This window comes from Sinocyclocheilus rhinocerous, unplaced genomic scaffold (assembly GCF_001515625.1).
Source record: "Sinocyclocheilus rhinocerous isolate Xijiao unplaced genomic scaffold, SAMN03320098_v1.1 scaffold898, whole genome shotgun sequence".
Taxonomy (NCBI): Eukaryota; Metazoa; Chordata; class Actinopteri; order Cypriniformes; family Cyprinidae; genus Sinocyclocheilus; species Sinocyclocheilus rhinocerous.
Window position 1 is genome coordinate 437,071 of NW_015652144.1, and position 19,650 is coordinate 456,720.

At 35.5% G+C, this 19,650-nt stretch overlaps 3 protein-coding genes across 6 annotated transcripts; 2 read left to right on the forward strand and 1 right to left on the reverse strand.

The window, feature by feature from the left end:
- Positions 1–966: 966 nt before the first annotated feature.
- Positions 967–9,025, forward strand: LOC107713656 (WD repeat-containing protein 48-like). 4 transcript variants are annotated; one of them, XM_016519236.1, is made up of 19 exons: positions 967–1,041; positions 1,597–1,737; positions 1,934–2,012; positions 2,118–2,200; positions 2,564–2,693; positions 3,096–3,184; positions 3,349–3,450; positions 3,746–3,970; positions 4,085–4,159; positions 5,107–5,209; positions 5,454–5,551; positions 5,627–5,734; positions 5,822–5,918; positions 6,341–6,436; positions 6,994–7,099; positions 7,195–7,282; positions 7,371–7,447; positions 7,618–7,810; positions 8,515–9,025. In XM_016519236.1, exons 1-19 carry the CDS (start codon positions 994–996, stop codon positions 8,608–8,610), a joined length of 2,034 nt encoding a protein of 677 aa, XP_016374722.1. In that variant the 5' UTR covers positions 967–993; the 3' UTR covers positions 8,611–9,025. The 4 variants fall into 4 exon arrangements, with proteins under 4 accessions (XP_016374722.1, XP_016374723.1, XP_016374724.1 ...); XM_016519237.1 differs by having other exon boundaries at positions 1,937–2,012; XM_016519238.1 differs by having other exon boundaries at positions 1,597–1,722.
- Positions 9,026–10,084: 1,059 nt separating this feature from the next.
- Positions 10,085–16,013, reverse strand: blvra (biliverdin reductase A). The gene is made up of 7 exons (XM_016519241.1): positions 15,864–16,013; positions 14,657–14,780; positions 13,278–13,397; positions 13,080–13,177; positions 12,835–12,942; positions 12,593–12,761; positions 10,085–11,396 (listed from the first exon to the last, which is right to left on the reverse strand). Exons 2-7 carry the CDS (start codon positions 14,776–14,778, stop codon positions 11,132–11,134), a joined length of 882 nt encoding a protein of 293 aa, XP_016374727.1. The 5' UTR covers positions 14,779–14,780; positions 15,864–16,013; the 3' UTR covers positions 10,085–11,131.
- Positions 16,014–16,435: 422 nt separating this feature from the next.
- Positions 16,436–18,080, forward strand: coa1 (cytochrome C oxidase assembly factor 1). The gene is made up of 5 exons (XM_016519242.1): positions 16,436–16,621; positions 17,106–17,243; positions 17,314–17,465; positions 17,565–17,641; positions 17,738–18,080. Exons 2-5 carry the CDS (start codon positions 17,150–17,152, stop codon positions 17,817–17,819), a joined length of 405 nt encoding a protein of 134 aa, XP_016374728.1. The 5' UTR covers positions 16,436–16,621; positions 17,106–17,149; the 3' UTR covers positions 17,820–18,080.
- Positions 18,081–19,650: the final 1,570 nt, after the last annotated feature.

A 19,650-nucleotide genomic window follows, 5' to 3' on the forward strand; every position in this document is an offset into this window, starting at 1 on the left:
GTGCTTATGCTATTGTATACTAGCTAAATTTTAAAATATGAAACATATACATTGAAAATTATTGTTAAAAATAAGAAATAAGCCTATATATTTCCATATGTGTGTTCAATATTTTTTACACAGGCAGTACCATATCTAATCACATGTTCATCTATATATTATAAAGTGCAGTACTGAATATAAAATTACATATATTGTTATATATAAGTAAATATATTGTCACATATTTTTCAATATATGAAAAACCTTCACATACTGTACATACATTCCTTATGTATTCATATTTACATAATATATAATTCTGTATAATTTCTAATATATTTTAATATATTGATCATATATATTGGCAAATATAATTTCTTTATGTAAGGGTACAAAGTGAATTATGTGCACATTCTAATGTTAGCTTTAGTGACATCATACAACATAATGTCAACAGAGCATGCTAATTGTAAACAAATACACATTTTAATAAACTCTAAATAACAAAGAATCAGGTAGGCCTATGTTTGTATGCACTGTACCTGATACAGTGAGTGCATTGTACAGTTCCTACCAGTGTTGTGTTTATTAAACATTACATTTATCCCTGATATCCATGGCAGTCACCTCGTGCCTTTCGCGAAAAAAAGCACTTTTAACAAAGTCGAGTATGTTGGAATACTGTATATTACTTTCTGCCATTTAACATTTTAATGGTAAAACATCTGTCAAATAATAAATGTTTTTTTTTACCTCAATCTCTTTCACCGTTAAAACTGAGGTGTCAAGCAGGAATTCGCGCTCGGTTTCAGTTAAAAGTAAAGCCCTGCCTTTTTATGTGAATAGTTCGATTATGTGAATAGTTTAATTAATTACGTACGTTTCTGTAACTGGTGTGCAACTGTACTCAACAGCGGCCTCTGGTGACAGATTTCGACAAGCACAACAAAGACCGGAACGTATTCCGTTATCCCCCGGAAGTGACGCATTCACTGATTGTCAACATGCAAGATGGCGACCCATCACAGACAGAACGCTGCTGGACGAAGGAAAGTCCAGGTAATAATTTACAGATAATGTTTCGTTACTTTAAAACTATGCATATTACGTTTACATGTTTCAGGAAAGTGTCGCCAAATATATCGTCCATAATACTTAAGTACTTCACAGTACAAGAAGTACTGTGGTGTTACCATAATACAGTGATGATATGTAACGCAGCGGCATTCAGTCATTTTTAAATGTGTCCAAATAATTTTTGGGGTACTGTTCATGCAATTAATAATACTTTTTGGGCTACTGTACAGGTATATGTTCATGCAATTAAATTTGTTCTTTTAGTACAATTGTCTGCACGTTGATTGGATTCATTATATTAAAAACATTATATACAGATCTTTATATCTTTATTCTACTGTCTTTATATACAGATTTTGTGTTTGTACAGCATCAGAATCAATTGTTTATCACTTAATGACGGATTCACAAGACGCATCTAATCTAATATTATAATATAATTTTTCTATGAATTTATAGTAAATAGGTAGTTTGGTGGAATGTAGGTAGTCTTTGATGTTTAATAAACTGGAGTTATTAATAATGATGTGTGTACAGGTTTCCTACGTGATTAGAGATGAGGTGGAAAAGTACAGTCGTAACGGTGTGAACGCTCTTCAGCTGGATCCTGCTCTCAACAGACTCTTCACAGCCGGCCGAGATTCCATCGTCAGGATATGGAGTGTCAGTCAACACAAAGTACAACCTGCATTTTGCAAGATTTATGAATATTAATGCACTTAATCCCTTGTTTTGTTACTGTGCGACCACACTTTCCACTTTGAGCAACAGTGTTAACTTTGTATCTCCCTCAAAGTAACAATTTATGCCAATTCTGTCTCTCTGTGGTCAAATGTTTTTGCTAAGTCCAACTAAGAGCTGTTTTCTATTGCAGCAGGATTCTTACATCGCTTCGATGGAGCATCACACGGACTGGGTGAATGACATCATCCTCTGTTGTAATGGAAAAACATGTACGTCTAAGCACCTCACATTCCTTTTACAGAAGCTTCATGCTCAAATCTCATCAAATCTATTCTGAGCTTTAGCCAGTTTGAGTGGATTGTTCTGTGTTGTAGTGATATCAGCCTCCTCGGACACCACTGTGAAAGTCTGGAATGCACACAAAGGGTTCTGCATGTCCACGTTACGGACGCATAAGGCACGTTTCTTATCATGGTTATCTTAGTTTTTTTGCTTTAATTTTGTTTAAAGGGGTCATATGATGCGATTTCAATTTTTCCTTTCTCTTTGGAGTGTTACAAGCTCTTGGTGCATAAAGAAGATCTGTAAAGTTGCAAAGACTAAAGTCTCAAATCCAAAGCATGCATAAGGGTTATTCTGATGGCAGTCTTGCATTGCCAGACATTAGACTATTGGCATACAATTTGGTCCATTTAACAGCTCCAGGAATTGGCATAGAAAACAGATTAAAGCTTGAAATTTAGAGAAAGTTCTTGCCATTTTGTTTTCAATATGATTATGAGACATGAAGTGATTTTGTCGATTGTGATTCACTCTTCAGGACTACGTCAAAGCTTTAGCATATGCAAAGGACAAGGAGCTGGTGGCATCAGCCGGGCTGGACAGGCAGATCTTCCTGTGGGATGTGAACACACTGACAGCTCTGACCGCCTCCAATAATACAGTCACCAGTGAGTAAACTCTCTTAGTCATTCTGTCTTCCTTCTGAGTCATCAAGTTAGGGCTGAAGCATGTAATTAAGCAGATGATTGTGAAAACAAATTTCTTCCGAAGTGAATGCAGTATTGCATCCAGTGTTAAGTTGCAATTTGTTTTTAGTTGTAGTTAAAGTTTTAGTTATTTTGTTGTCTTTTGGGGATTTTTATTAGTTATTTGTTTTTTATGTCTATATAGTTTTTATTCATTTTTTATTTACTGTAGTTTTAGTTATTTCAGTAAACCAAGTTAAACTGAAAGAAAATGAGAAAGTTTTGTATATTTTATTTCACTATTTCAATATTTATTTTATTTCAGAATGTTATAGTTTTAATTAACTCTAATAAGACTGATTGCATCAATCATTTCTGTGACAGCTTCTTCACTGAGTGGAAACAAGGACTCTATCTACAGTCTGGCCATGAATCAGACAGGAACTGTTATCATCTCAGGATCTACAGAGAAGGTTAGTTTCAATTTTTTCTTTTCACTTTTCAAGGAAGGAAGTTTTTATGGTTTCATGTTTCAAGGAAGTAAAATTGTCATTTCAACTTAAGGTTCAAATAAAAAGGGTTTGGTTAATGGAAATGTTTTGTATATTTATTTATTTTTATTTATTTATTTTGTCAGGTCTTGAGGGTCTGGGATCCACGAACATGTGCTAAACTAATGAAGCTGAAAGGCCACACTGACAACGTCAAATCATTATTGTTAAACAGAGACGGCACTCAGGTAGGACTTCAACACAGCTCCAGAAATAATTGCACTTTTTTTATGAGCATCACATGTGCATCACATTCCAAAATATCTAATTTTAATATCAATGTGATTTGGATTAGGTTTGTAAACATTAGCTTTTGTATCTTTTTTGCTTTTCAGACTACAAAAAGTGTACAGAATTGCATCATATGACAAAAACAGATATTTTTCTGCCTGTCTGAACACAGCCATAGTCACACATGCATAGAATTTGATAAGGTTTTCCATCAGGTACACATGTTAAACCTGCTTTTTTTTCTCTGTCTAGTGTCTCTCCGGTAGCTCGGACGGTACGATACGCTTGTGGTCTCTTGGCCAACAGCGATGCATCGCCACATACCGGGTCCACGATGAGGGTGTATGGGCGCTGCAGGTGAATGAGGCCTTCACGCACATCTACTCCGGCGGACGTGACCGAAAAATCTACTGCACGGATCTGCGTAACCCTGACTTGCGTGTGCTCATATGTGAAGAGAAAGCTCCCATCCTGAAGGTGAGCTTGAGCTGCTTGGTGTTTGAAAATAGTAATGAAGTCATCATCAAATGTAATTGTTCAATACTTTAAGAAAACTGCTCTTACAGTGTATCTGCTGTTTTCTCTGTGCAGATGGAATTGGACAAATCAGCTGAACCTCCTCAAGCAATTTGGGTGTCCACAACTAAATCGTTTGTAAATAAATGGGTAAGTTACATTTCAGAGATTTCTATTCTTAAAGTAATAGTTCTGCCAAAACATTCAATCATTATGTACTCCTCATATCATTTCTTTTTTGGCATTGAGCACAAATGGAGTTACCTTTGATATGTCCGGGCTGCTCTTTTCCTTTGATAGTGAATGAGGACAATGACTGTCAAGACTGTCAAAAAGTACCATAAAAGTACTTTAAAAGTTCCCTTCCTTCTTTATATATTTACATCTACATTTAGTAATTTAGCAGTCGGTTTTATCCAAAGCGACTTACAAATGAGGATATATTGTGTTGAGTGTGTTGTGCTTCTGGCTGTATGCAAACAACGAAGTTTTTGCATATATTGTGAGCAATCATAGCAGAATTTTTAGGTGAACTATCACTTTAAAATATGCATGCTATAATTCGACATTAGTTTATATATAATAATATACTATTTGTTCAAAAGGTCAGTAAGTTTTTTTTTTCTTTTGAGAAAAATTAATACTTTTATTCAACAAGGATGCATTAAATTGATCAAAAATGTCAGGAAAGAAATTAATGAATCATTAAACATTGATAATAATAAGAAAGGTTTCTTGAGCAGCAAATCAGCATATTAGAATGATTTCTGAAGGATCATGTGACACTGAAGACTGGAGTAATGATGCTGAAAATTCAACTGCATCAAAGGAGTAAATTACATTTAAAATATATTAATGAAAAGTACATTTTTTAAAGATTTCACAATGTTTTATTTATTTTATTGTATTTATTCATTTTTTCTCAAATAAATGCAGCCATGGTGACCATAAGACTTTTTAAAAAAAATTTAACGAACCCAAATTTTTGAATGGTAGTGTAAATCCGCAATTGAATTGAAATGCAAACAAAATTAAAACAAAATTGCAGTGTTTCTTCAGCTTATATCTGTCTGTATTTGTTTATTTGTCATTGTCAGTCTCTAAAGGGCATGCATAACTTCAGAGCATCTGGAGACTACGACAACGACAGCAGTGCCCCTTTAACTCCACTGTGTACACAGCCAGAGCAGGTCATCAAAGGTAAAAGACCATCTGTGTGTGCCAGAGCGGGCACCTGAGTGTCAGATCAGTGTTGCCTATTGGTTAAAACTCAGGGATGGTAACTGTAAGGTTGCTGGTTATATTACTGAGTGAGCCATGAGCAAAATATATAAGGAACTTATTACTTTGGATCTGTTTAATGACTGATTTCTAATCTCACTTGATCAAAATGTGCTAAACTGATTTAATCTTTGACTGAGAGTTTGACTGAATTCAATTTCAGGAGGCACCAGCATTGTTCAGTGTCATATTCTCAATGACAAGAGGCACATACTCACTAAAGACTCCAATGACAGTGTGGCATTCTGGGATGTCCTCAAGGTAAGAGCAGATCATGAGAAGCTTTTGTGGCATCTTTAGGCCAAATGTTATTTAATCTCGCTCTGTGTTTTGTAGGCATGTAAGGGGGAAGACCTGGGTAAAGTGGACTTCGATGAAGAAATTAAAAAGAGGTTCAAGATGGTCTATGTGCCGAACTGGTTTTCTGTAGATCTCAAAACAGGGGTGAGTATTAGCATCTAGTTTTTCAATTAATAATGAGGGTGAAGATGAAAGATAATGAATGTTGAGTCTGTTCTTGCTGTTTTTCAGATGCTGACCATCACGCTGGATGAAAGTGATTGTTTTGCGGCGTGGGTGGCAGCTAAAGATGCTGGTTTTACAAGCCCAGACGGGTCTGATCCAAAGTGTAATGCCTTCTTCTAAGTGCATGGTGGTTTAAGTTAGCAGAATATCTGATATTTATGCTGCAAAAATGACATTCTTGAAGCAAAACAAAAATAGGGGCTAGACTATATGTTTGCTAATTATGGTCTTTTTTGAGTAACTTGTATGAAGAATTGTATGATTTGTTTTGTTTTTTTGAAAATCTATTTGGTGCCACTAGGGGTGCTGCAATTACACACTTCACCTTTACATCAAGCTAGAAATGCATTTAATTTAGCTTTTTTTTTTTTTACTTCAACCTTTTTGTTGTGAGTACATTTAGAAAACAAGATGATGATACAGTGTGTGTATGTTTGTTTGTCATTCATATTCTGACATTACAATATTAGCTCAACAGTGAGAATTATGTAACAACTGTTCTTTGTGTTTATTTGTGTGTTTCAGTGAATCTGGGTGGGCTGCTCCTGCAGGCGCTGTTAGAGTTTTGGCCCAGAACTCATATAAACCCAATGGAAGAGGAGAAAAGCGAACTCAACCATGGTAGACTTTTCTTTTTTTTTTTTTGCAAAGGAATATTTGAATAAAGGCAATAATAATAATTATTATTATTTTTCAGGAATTATTTTCTGTTAATACTTTTCAGTAGTGAATCAATTTTTCTTATTAAATAGCAGACTCTAGCCTGTTATTATAGTTAATCTTAGAATATTTTTCAATGCATTCTGGGATTGCCTAATACACATGAATGCATGCAGTTATTTATTAGTGGTTTCAGAGCTTTTTCTTTTTTAAAGCATAATGGCTTTGTTTAAAGCATAGTTAGCTGTTTACTTCTCATGCAGCGATTCAGTAGAATTTGCCTTTATTCTAATAATTCTACTATAAATATTTTAAATAAGATTTTTAGTAAGCAGGTATTTTCTATTAATACATTTCTCTTAGTTCTTTGCCATGTATACTACTGACATTTCCCTATCAAGAAAGAATGCGTGGAATTTTTTTTTATTAAGCAAAGCCTGGTCTCTGAGCTAATGGAATTCATGGAAATCTGCGGTTGGTTTCTGACTTGATCATTTTCTGTGTGAATTTCTCTTTAGTGAACGGTGAACAGGAGAGTCAAATTCAAAAGGGCAACGGCTACTTCCAGGTTCCTCCACACACTCCTGTCATCTTTGGTGAAGCAGGAGGAAGAACATTGTTTAGGTCAGAATGACAGTGTCCAGTACTGATGAAGACATTACACTCTTCTGACTTTCCTTCCTGTCTTCATTATAAGCCACATTTCTTTCCAATTCCAGGTTACTGTGCCGTGATTCTGGAGGAGAGACGGAGTCCATGTTACTGAATGAAACCGTACCTCAGTGGGTTATTGATATCACTGTAGATGTGAGTGTTTCAAATCCCCCAATCATCCCATTATGTGTCCATCATATGTTTGTGATTGTATATTGACTGCTTTTCTTTTCTGCTACAGAAAAACATGCCAAAATTCAACAAGATCCCATTCTACCTCCAACCTCATTCATCATCTGGGGCCAAAACACTCAAAAAGTATGCTGTGTTTGTAAACGTGACAAAATGGAAAAGCAGTAATTAATAAGGGCTATGCTTAGCAATTCACATTTTATGACACAAATGCAAATTGAAGTGTAAAACCAATACTTGGATGCAAATTTGCAACAATATTTTGGTGATTATTCATCACAATCGGTTGTTTTCAGGGACCGTCTGTCTGCTAGCGACATGCTACAGGTGCGGAAAGTGATGGAGCACGTCTACGAAAAGATCATCAACCTCGACACAGAGTCACAGACCACCAGCTCCTCAGCCACTGACAAACTGGGAGAGCAGGAGAAGGAGGAAGACGTGGCAGTGATAGCCGAAGAGAAGATTGAGCTCCTGTGTTTAGATCAGGTTAGACCTCCTATCAGACCTCTTTAACTGCTTCCAGACAAATGAAAATTACTAGAGACTCATCTCTCCAATGTACTTACTGTTTGCTGTTCAACATCTTATTTTCCTCAGATGCTGAAACGAATTTAAATGAGGTGACCGTTATTTAGTTTTGGTTGGTTGTTGGTTGTTAAGCAACTGGCTGTTAACATTCACACAGCTTTTGTGACACCAGTAACCTTTAATAATAAGATTACAAGTGTCAAACATTGATTAACCCAGGGTTAAAGTTGCCTAGGTAAACAGTGTGAAAAGATACTTAAGTTTAAGTAAATCCTTCACTGCTATACTTTTTTGGTGACTTTCTGTTACATTATTTACATATACTTTAATAATGCTGAATTGCACTAAATGTTTCAGGCAAGATCATATAATTTGCATTTTGTTCCTAATTAGTAAACAAACAAAATTAATTGTTAAGGTCCTTGCACATTTTCGTATGCGTTTTTTCGGGTTTTTTTCCTATTCGCCATCATTTCCTATCAAAATGCTTGCTACGGAAAATCAAACCTGGTCCGAATTTTATGATTGACACAACGTGAGGTCCTAGTTATTTTTCAACGTGCGAAAATTTCGAATGAAAAATTCGGACTCAGTGTGCAATGGCCTTTACACTGTGAAAAGCTTGTTTGTACTCTATTGTTAATGTTTTCTGTCGTTTGTAGGTTTTGGATCCAAACATAGACCTCAGGACTGTAAAGCATTTCATCTGGAAGAGCGGTGGAGACCTGACCCTTCATTATCGACAGAAATCCACGTGAGCCCCTCTGATCTCTGTACAGACCCCAGTCACCTTCAACCCACATCGCTTTGACTTCCAGAAGAAGCGTCCCAGAATGCCCTGCTGTTCTCAGGTCTGATGGTCACCCAGGAGGAATGTTTCTTCTCTTTGCATTGGCTTAAATGACAGAGCCAGCAGAAATATCTGACCGACAGTTGAAGGTTAAAGACTAAAGACTGACTGCTGATTGATGCAGTTCTGTGAACTACGACTTCAATATTTTTCTGCCTTTATTGCATTGATTATATTTTTTTGTATATTTATTACTGTTGTGTTCAGCGACATGTCATGTCCATCTTAACACAAGTCATGATGATGATGATGATGATGCACACGAGTACTTCCGATCTCAGACATTCCAGACTTTCATCCAGATCCAGATCCAGATCAGTTACTCTTTGTTATTGTGATGATTTGGGACCATGCTTAAAATATCACAATGCCAAAAAAAAAAAGTCTTGATGCAACCGAGTTCACTCAGGTTATCAGACTTCTGAAATGCACTTGTGTTGATGTGTGGCACGAAACAAATTCCAGAAAGCAGGCACAATTTATTTTTTAACTGAAAACACAAACATGTAAACATGAAGACGAATGAAGCAAAACATTTCTTTCTCTCTCTGTATGTTTCTCTGACAATGATATGTGCATTTATGCTCCATTCAGTGCTTTCCCAGAGAAAAAAATGATCAGATTAAAAAAAACTTGCACAGTGTATGTGTGAGACACGTTCCAAATGTATATTTCGCATCTGTTTGTTTGTTGATTTCTGTGGATCAGTGCACATGACAGTGTTGGCATCATCTTACCACAACTTCTGAGAAATATGGCCCTGCCCTTCTCAAATAACTGACATTAGGACTGACATTTTTTTGTGAATAAAAGTTGAAGCTGCTTTCACTCCTGATGTCTGAACATGAGTCAGAAGTTTTACAAATGTGGGATTTTATCAATCTGAGCCATGAAAGAATAAATGGTAAAATACTATTTGTCAGTATTAGTTTATTGCATTAGGTGTTATGAACTAACAATGATCAAGAACTTTTAATCATTAGTATATTATTATTATTATTAGAAACAATTATTAACAGTATTTATTAGCATTTATGATTATTATTAGCATGTATTAAGTAATTTTTATTGTGTAATTATAAATATTGTTCATAATACATTGTTAAATTATACAACTTGAAATGTTGAAATGTACATGTAGAAAATACCATTAAGTAGAAACTGATTAATCAACTTTGTAAAAATTGTTCATTGTTTGGTCATGATACTTCATACTATAGTTAACTGTACTTTAGTGTTACTGGAAAAATATTTTGATTTAAGAAAAAAAAAATTTTTTTGTTTCTACATTTTTTTTTTAGAGAATTAAGCACATGTACCTGACAATTCTGTAATGTGAAAAAAGTTATAATTATTTCAATAATTTCAAAATACAAAACAAATACTATGGTAGTAGTGCTATATCTGAAATTAAGTCGTTTATGGAAAGGATGACTTTTATTTCATTTTTATTGTGATGATTTGGGACCATGCTTAAAATATCACAATGCCAAAAAAAAAAAGTCTTGATGCAACCGAGTTCACTCAGGTTATCAGACTTCTGAAATGCACTTGTGTTGATGTGTGGCACGAAACAAATTCCAGAAAGCAGGCACAATTTATTTTTTAACTGAAAACACAAACATGTAAACATGAAGACGAATGAAGCAAAACATTTCTTTCTCTCTCTGTATGTTTCTCTGACAATGATATGTGCATTTATGCTCCATTCAGTGCTTTCCCAGAGAAAAAAATGATCAGATTAAAAAAAACTTCTACCACAGCATGAATGATAAGAGAATCTTTGATTTTGCTCAAAGTATTTATGAATGCTTACAGATCTCATCCAGTTTTCACACTTAATACACAGTTTTCACACTCGTATTTAAGTGTAATATTCTATATTAAATTTAATATTTAATATTCAACTTAAATATAAGAATGACATAATATCAAACCAAACAAAAGTGCACAATGTTTTGCAATGCTCCAGCCTGTATGAACATGGTTCATCTGTCCGAAATGGGTATTGAACTTTAGTGCAGATGTAATGTACTAAAACAAGACTCATTGTATCAGTCACATACTAAATACTGATTTACAAAACTTAAAAAAAACTTTTTTGTTGTTGTCCTTTTTAGAGCTGAAAAGCTATGAAAGCTGATTTCCACCATGGGATAAAAACCCAAAGATGTACCAAATCTTTTTATCTCACAATTCAGACTTTCATCCAACTCAGAATTGTGAAATAAAAAGTCGCAATTTTTTCCCCTATGCGGTAACAAGCTACCACAAAAAGCAACTTATCAGCAAACTGATTTTCACTGTTAAAAAAAAACAAATGGAAATGAATCTATATATTTAATTATATTATCTTCCACTCTACTCGGTCTCTACACCACAGTCTATATGGGTTATGGTGTGAACCTGCAGTGTGGACAGCTTCAGCTTCAGGCCTGAGTGTTTTCACTGAGCTGTTGGATGCGGTCTGCCAGCTGCAGACAGTGTAAGATCCTGCTCCTCTCCTCCTGGAGCTCCGCAGCAGACACTTCACCCTGCAGCTTCCGGCCGAACAGCACCAGATCCTGCATGAACAGCCCCACCGGCTCCCGCTGACCTGCAGGAAGCTCCGTGATGCTGGCATCCTGGAAGCGAAGGTGTATGTGTTTGGCTCTGCCCAGTCCTGGACCCCGCTCTTCAATCCAAGTTAGAGGTCTGCGTCAGAGAGAACTCTGATTAACTTGTGTGACACATGATCAAATTGGTGAAAAAAAAACAACATATTCATTTATATATGTGAAAACTTCACTTATAAGAATATACATTTTCTGAAAATGTTAATTTACATTTTAACTTTAAATCTTGGTGTTCATGGCAATGCTATTGTAAAGTTTAAAAAAATATATTAAAAAATTTTAATAAATGACATTTAAATAAAAACAAAAAACATTTGAAATGAATGAATGAAAGATGAAAAATTCCACAAACTTAAAATCTTGGTGTTTATAGCCATGTTATTTTCAGCTATTCATTAAAAAATATAATAAATTGAAATGAATGAATGAATAATAACAGGTGAAAAAAATCCCATAGATTGATGGCAGTAAGCAACCATTTTTCTTCATAAAATGTGTGTGTAAATTGTTTTAAAATTCATGTCTCACTCTGCATGACTATTTAACGTTTTATAACTTTAAGGAGGGAAAAAAAGTTCGGCAAAAGGCAGGATCGAACCCGGGTCGATCGCGTCAAAAAGCCAACGACACGCGCTTATCGATCTGCGCCACTGGAGCTAATGTTTTATAGCCACTTTTAACTAAATGTAAATATACACTCTGTATTTTTTAATCCATAGTAAGGGCAATTCATACAATACATTTAAACTGAGCTACTTTAATACCATCTCCGAACTTTCTACCACGACTCTGCTGTTCTTCGGCTGGTTCTTCCCTGTATACGTTGATTGACAGATGTCTCGTCCAGTCAGCGGTGAGTAATCCCAAACCAATGGCGCTGTCTCAAACTATACCTACCTCTTCCGGTTTGTCTGATTTGTCCTTGTGTTTTCTGACTTGTTCATTCGTTTTCGAATTTGTCGTTGTGTTTTCTGACTTGTTATAATGTTTTCTGAATTGTTGTTGTGCTTTCTGAATTGTTATTTTGTTTTTTAGACTTGCATTTGCGTTTGTAATTTGTTATTTTGTTTTCAGAATTGTGATTTGTTTAGCACGTCTCGGTCACCGTAGTTCTTAGAAAGAAATCGGAATCGACAAAAATCGGTATCGGCAGATCACACTAACAAAAAATCGGAAATCGGAATCGGCCAAGAAAATTGCAATCTGTGCATCTCTAATTAAAATTATTTTTATTTTCAATGTAAAAACAGCTGTCTGTGGCCGCAGTGTACTCACTTCTGCTGTCGGGTCAGTAAGTGTGCTGTCATCTTCATGTATTTGTTCTCTTTCTCCTCCACCAGAGATGCTGCAGTAACTGTGAGCTCCCCGAAAAGATCAACCAACCAGGTCAGTCTGGCAATACCACTGAAAGACGGGAACCCAAAATTTCGCTTCAGGGATCCACCTGAGAAGACAAAAATCACCATCACTACAAACCCTAGTGGAAGCCTTTAAAAAAGATATTATTCAGTCACTACCTGTGAAGTGCAGCGTTCCCTCCTCCAGCGTTTTCCCAGCTATGTCTTTTTTCAGCTGTTTGAAGTCAGGAGTGAGGAGTTCGATATGTTCTTCATGTAGCACCAGGCCTGAAGATACCATACAGAAGTTAAACATTCAACCATCCCGGAGGCAGAATCGTACTATTTAACTGCTTTATAATAACAAACTTCTACCATTTCAAATATTAACTCAGGCATCCCCAGAAGACAGGACAGAAACTCACCCTTCTGCTGAGCCAGATTCCACAGATCCACTGCAGACGTGTAGCTGAGGGTCATGGGATACTCGACACACACGTGCTTCCCCGCCTCCAGAAACTGCCTGAGATCGAGCAGATCAGGGGAGAGACGATCGTTTTAAAGGCAAGACACTCAAACGTGATCATTATTGGTCATGTGTGAGGAGGAAGTCTGTGTATCACCTGATGTACTCTTCATGGTTAGTGTTTTCAGTGCATATGAAGGCTGCATGGATGTCATCTCTGCTCAACGCCTCTGTCGTAGAGATCTGCTTCACACCCTGCTGATCTTCAAGATTCCTTCTAAACAAACACAAAACACCAGCAGAACTTTAGAGAGATTTAAGTACCGGTATATACACTACCAGTCAAAAGTTTTTGAACAGTAAGATTTTTTATGATTTTTAAAGAAGTCTCTTCTGCTCACCAAGCCTGCATTTATTTGACCCAAAGTACAGCAAAAACAGGAAAATTTAGAAATATTTTTCCTATTTAAAATAACTGTTTTCTATTTGAATATATTTTAAAATGTAATTTATTCCTGTGATTTCAAAGCTAAATTTTTTAGCATCATTATCATCATAAATTATATAGATATAGGCTATGCATCTTTTGTTCTATTATTATAACTTTTTTTCTCTCTTTAGAAAATGAGGGGGTTATTCCACCAAATACTGATCTCTTAACTCATATCATATCAGTCAACCACTATTACTGATGGATGCATATATGTGACCCTGGACCACAAAACCAGTCAGAAGTAGCACAGGTATATTTGTAGCAATAGCCAAAAATACATTGTATGGGTCATAATGATTGATTTTTTTAATGCCAAAAAGTATTAGGATATTAAGTAAAGATTATGTGCCATGAAGATATTTTGTAAATTTCCTACTGTAAATATCCCAAAACTAATTTTTTGATTAGTAATATGCATTGCTAAGAACTTCATTTGGACAACTTTAAAGGCGATTTTCTCAATATTTCGATTTTTTTGCACCCTCAGATTCCAGATTTTCAAATAGTTGTATCTCAGCCAAATATTGTCCTATCCTAGCAAACCATACAGCAATGGAAAGCTTATTTATTCAGCATTCAGATGATTGCCGAATAAAAATGTACCCTTATGACTGGTTTTGTGGTCCAGGGTCACATATGAGGAATAAAATTTTCAATATAAGTTCAAAATCATGTTTAAAGTGCAGATATCTCTTTTGCCATGTGTTTCGACATGGTACGTTTATGTATATTTATGGATTTCTACTGAAACTGCACACTAAGAACAGCACAGTAAATATTTGCCTTATGATATGAAATGGCTACGGTCCACAGAGAGCTTATCTTATTTTCTGTGAGGTCAAAAGAAACCAACATGTAACATGTAACACATACTGGTAAAAAATGTACAGCCTGAATGCACTGTAAGTCGCTTTGGATAAAAGTGTCTGCTAAATGCATAAATTATTATTATTAAATTAAATTATATGTGCTTTAAGCCAATCAGGCTTAATTTGTCTAATAAATCAAGTGTCTGTATGAATGTTTGGAAGATGTGCACTGACCTGGACACAAAGCCTCTGATGCTAAACTTCTCAGCAGTGCTGGACGGCAGAGGAGCGAGCAAGTCTCTCATTCTCACACATCCTGCGATGCCTATACCAACAACCACTGATCCCAACATCATTCCTGCAGGAACACAACATGCACGAGCAGAAAATCTGCATTAATTACATGCGTAACAAGTGAGTTTGTTCTGAACTTGATTTAAATGCTGTGTGGCATAATGTAAATGCAGCAGCTATGGAAAAGATCCACATCTACACTGTCCTTGCCCATAAGGATGATATTAAAACAAGTCAATACAAAGACACTATCATGAAAGAGCAGCACTTTTCTGAGAAACTGGTTTGAGAACTGAAGTTCTTGGTGTGTCTGCATGTGTGTCTGTCTGATAAAGCCTTGTTTAAGCTGCAACTAGAGTCGCACTTAATTTAAAAAATAAGTTGATATTTGACTTGGACAACCAAAGTGTTTTCTCTGAATATTGTATAAACAAATCCTGGTTATATTAGTTAACCATATACTGGGAAAATGGGAGACATAAAAAAAGAGGTTAAGTATTTTACATTTGTGCAGTTACTCCTCTTCAGAAGAGCAAATAATTAATGATTACTAATTTATTAATTTGAAAATATAAAATGATCTTTTGATTCAAGTTAAACATCACAAACTTTCCTGTCATGATGGTAATGACAGCAGAATTGAAGGCAATAATTTATATCTAGAATTTACCAACGATACACATAAACACCAATGCGAACATTTTTAATTATGTTTATGATTATATTTATTTTCCCATGACATAATGAATGAAAAAAAAATTATAGGAAAAAAAATCACAAACACACAAAGTAAATAAATAAATAAATTATATATGCATCGATGTATATATCCATGTAACAACACTAAACAGCAGGAACAGAAACAAGAAATTCGAGTTGGTTATGTAGAGATATAACGTTACGAGACAATTTCCTAATCATAAAACGGCTAGCAAAATACTGACAATGCATGTCTGTTTCCCCTTTTATAACTATGTTTTAATACTCGTGTTAATTAAATAACCAACAGCGTCACTTTAATTAACTAAATTCATCTGCATCGCGCCTAATAGAACGCGTAGAAAACGCGCAAATGTAAGATTACACAACGAGTAATGTCCATTCTTCTATATGCATAAGCACAAGCGCAAGATATAAATCTCCTCACCTCTGAATGTAGCCTACACAAAGAGCCTTCGGTGTGGATCTCTACAGCACCTGCGGGGAAATAAGAGGGATGAATGACATTATCCAGCGTGACTGGAAACAACTTTCGTAACTCTTTTCGTAACCCGCGTGCGTCTGACGTCACACGCTCCAGTCGCACGTGTTTCTGTTGTTGACCGATACAGACGATAAATAAACTGATTCTCAGAATTAGTGATGGAAAGTCCGGTTCTTTTCCGCGAACCGGTTCTTTCGGACAGTTCATTTCAATGAACCGGTAAAAAAAAAACGGTTCATCGGTTCTTTTACGCCCTAACGTAATCACGTCATTCGCGATGACGTAATGATATCAAGTCTATCGTCCCGGGCCGGGATGAAAATACACATTCAAATATATAAAGTCAGTAATCATAACTTCAGTCAGTTAAAACATCAACTAACTTCCTGTTTTGCAACTAAGCACCCAAATACAGTAACAGGCAGTGATGTGCATAAGAGGATTTAAGTCTTGAAGATATACTCAGAATGCTCAAGAGTTACTAACTTTACATCAATACTTTGCATCAACATCTTCATCATTTATTTAAATAAATCGCAGACTGAGTGTTTACAATGTGTTTCTTCAGATTATATTCATCGATGTTTGAATAAAGTTTTTCAAAGTAAAACGAACATGGCCGCTTCCTTAGCGCGCTGCTTTTAGTGTCACCAAATAAGTCCCTTTGGTTTTTGCTTATAAAAGAAATAATAGATGTGACGGTGAGTTGTTATTATTATGAACGGACCTTGATGTCGATGTATGAACGAATAAGGGCTCAATTCTGGGAAATTAGGTGTATTTTGACAATAACCCTTACAATAAACCTTGCTACAGTAGTCATCTTTAAGACGAATGCAGTGTTGTAAAATAAGTATTTTTATATATATATATATATATATATTTGTCAAATAAATTTACCATACTAAATGTATGTATTAACATGCTTTTTTAGAGAATGTCCCATGGTAGTAATGTCTTTCAAGGACGTTGGTGTACCATATAAATACCATGGGGTGTGTGTGTGTATATAAATACATAAAATACATGGGCACAATTTACATTTGTGTATAAAATTAATTTCAAGCACTGAAGCAGAAACTTTTAGATCTAAAGGTATTTTATAATCATGGGGAAAATGTATTTATATATTCAGTTTATATTATTTGGTCAGTTCAATTTTTTATATTACTGCCGTTTTTTTAGATTTTTCCTCCAGCCAAAAGATATTTGCTCCATCTGAAGTGAGGATGAGCCGCTCCACCAGCCTCCTGCAGCAGATGACCATATTTGTGACAGTAGTGACCGGCGGCGGCTGTGCTATGATGTATTACCTCATGCAGAGTAAGTCAGGGCTAATTAAAGCATCTGTTAGCTGTTAAACATTGTGTGATTTTTGTTCCGTTTCTTTCAGAAAATTTTGCAAAATCAGAGCATTATCGTCTGGCCCTTGAACAGCTGAACAATAATTCCTCTGCCATGGCCAGTCTGGGCGCTCCTCCTCTGAAGATACACAACATCCATTTATCTGACCGACACAACCGCATTGACCACAGCAGCGCTCAGGTCAGCATCACCAATAAACCCTCCTCCATGAAGTACATCAGAAATACTTGCTTTACTACTGGTCAGAAATATATTAATCATCATATATATCAATTTCAGCTGAAGATCCCAGTTACCGGGTCAAAGACTGGAGGTTATCTCTACACTACTTCCACCAGAGACGCTATCATGAACAGGTACCATGATTTCAACTTTTTAAATAAATAAATGAACACACATTTTTATGTTGCATATATGATTTATATAATCATCTTAACCTCTTTTGTCAATAGATGGCACCTCCAGCAAGTGTTCCTGAAGCTGAGGGAAGGCGAGATCATCGAGATTTTCAACAAGAGAAAATCTGAAGAGTAACTACACACAGAAACATTTCATCAATGTTAAACAGACAACAAATGCAAGTGGAGCCTTGGACTGTTAATAGATGATTGACAGCCTGTTTTTTTTTTTAACTAATGTGATTATGGCATTCACATATATTTGTCTACTTGAAATGTTAATATATTTGTTTGGGGTGTATGGGAGCTGTGTCATGTGAAGCATTTTATTTTGGGGCAGCTTGGACAGATTTTGATGTGTTTAGTATTTTTTTGCTATTTTATGTGCTTCATTAAAGAACGATGATGTAAAAATCATACGCTGTAATTTTGTTTTATCATCTTTGTATTACGTATGTCTTTATATACACATAGACACACACATACATTAAATTATAAACAATTCTACTAAATTAAATATATGCAGTAGTCATTTAAAGCAGGTCTGATCATATTATTGTGGAAGCAGGGTCACGTAAAAGAATAATAACCTTAATCTGTTTGACTTTCCACTTTAAAATGTGTATGAAACATGAATAATACAATTCAATCCAGCTTGTAATACCAACACTGGGTTCTTTGGATCATCTGTTGTTCCATTGACGTGATTAGTATAGTAACGTTGTAGTTACTAAACTTTACCAGTAGGTGTCAGTAAAAGATTATTATTCTGTAACCCTTGAATTTTGAATAATTCAGATTTGAATAAATAAAAAAATCCAATTTGATTTTGTGAAAGATGCAACCTATAGAGAAAACAAGTGCATTTTGTTCAAGTGCTGTAAGTCATGTGATTAAGTTAGACTAGTCTTCATTAGTGAAGAGCTTTACAGACAACTTGTGCCAGTTATTTAAATTTTATCTTAAACTTTCCTTGTTCACAGGAAATAAAACTGCATTTTGCTTGAAGTATCATGGCTGTAAGTATAATTCAGTCATGTACTGAAATATTTCTCTTGGTACTTCTGTCATCTTTTGACAAATTTAAACCAAGTTTAATTCATAATAACCATTAAGTATCATAAATCTACATTCACAGGAGTGACTTCATCCACAGAAACACAGTGACCCAGTTTAGCCACATGGCCTGTAGTTTCTTCAGACTCCCACCACTTTTTTCCCAGTTTTTTTGGTTGAAAGATTGAGGCCAGAAAACCTTATGAGCCCAAAATGTTTAAATAAAAATAATGTTTAAAACACTTAAAGCTATGACGATGATGATAATAATAATAATTAAAGCTGCAAGCAGCGATGAAAGGGCCCTCTCACCCGGGCTCACTGCCACCCCTTGGCTTTAGGAAAACAGCAAACGGTGGGCAATATGCATTTAAAGTGGTAAATATAGGAGGAATATGTCAAAGTAACTTATATGTGCCAAACTTCCTGCTGCCAGCTGGTGGCGCTATGATTATAACTGGACGTTGGCCCAACAGGTGGCGCTATGATTATAACTGAATATTGACATGTAGATGTCTTCAGGCCAGTATTCTTACCAAACGTGAAGTTTGGGGCAGATTGGACATTGCATGTTTAAGTTAGTGTGAAACAAGTCACTTCCTGTTAGCAGTAGGTGGTGCTATATCTATAACCGAATATGATCATGTAGATGGCTTCAGGCCAGGACTCTAATCAAACATGTGAAGTTTGAGGCAGATTGGACATTGTATGCATGAGTTACAACAACTTCCTGTTTAATGGCATTAATAGCATGCTTTAGCACTTAATAAGTGTTGCTAGCATGTTTGAGGCATGTTTAGCACACAATGGCATATTTTACTGTGTAGCTAATTGTGCAGCACAGTGTTAAACATGTCACTTCCTGTTGCCAATAGGTGGCGCTATAACTGTAACCGAATATGAGCATGTAG

Bases quoted from the DNA above. Each gene is read 5' to 3' on its own strand.
- LOC107713656 (XM_016519236.1), top strand. From the start codon at position 994: ATGGCGACCCATCACAGACAGAACGCTGCTGGACGAAGGAAAGTCCAG. The intron at 2,013-2,117 runs GTACGTCTAAGC...TCTGTGTTGTAG, and splicing joins CTGTTGTAATGGAAAAACAT to TGATATCAGCCTCCTCGGAC. The intron at 5,735-5,821 runs GTGAGTATTAGC...GCTGTTTTTCAG, and splicing joins CTGTAGATCTCAAAACAGGG to ATGCTGACCATCACGCTGGA.
- blvra (XM_016519241.1), bottom strand. From the start codon at position 14,778: ATGATGTTGGGATCAGTGGTTGTTGGTATAGGCATCGCAGGATGTGTG. The intron at 12,943-13,079 runs GTGAGTTTCTGT...TGGTATCTTCAG, and splicing joins GAATCTGGCTCAGCAGAAGG to GCCTGGTGCTACATGAAGAA. The intron at 11,397-12,592 runs GTGAGTACACTG...TCTCTGACGCAG, and splicing joins TTACTGACCCGACAGCAGAA to ACCTCTAACTTGGATTGAAG.
- coa1 (XM_016519242.1), top strand. From the start codon at position 17,150: ATGAGCCGCTCCACCAGCCTCCTGCAGCAGATGACCATATTTGTGACA. The intron at 17,244-17,313 runs GTAAGTCAGGGC...CGTTTCTTTCAG, and splicing joins GATGTATTACCTCATGCAGA to AAAATTTTGCAAAATCAGAG. The intron at 17,466-17,564 runs GTCAGCATCACC...TATCAATTTCAG, and splicing joins TTGACCACAGCAGCGCTCAG to CTGAAGATCCCAGTTACCGG.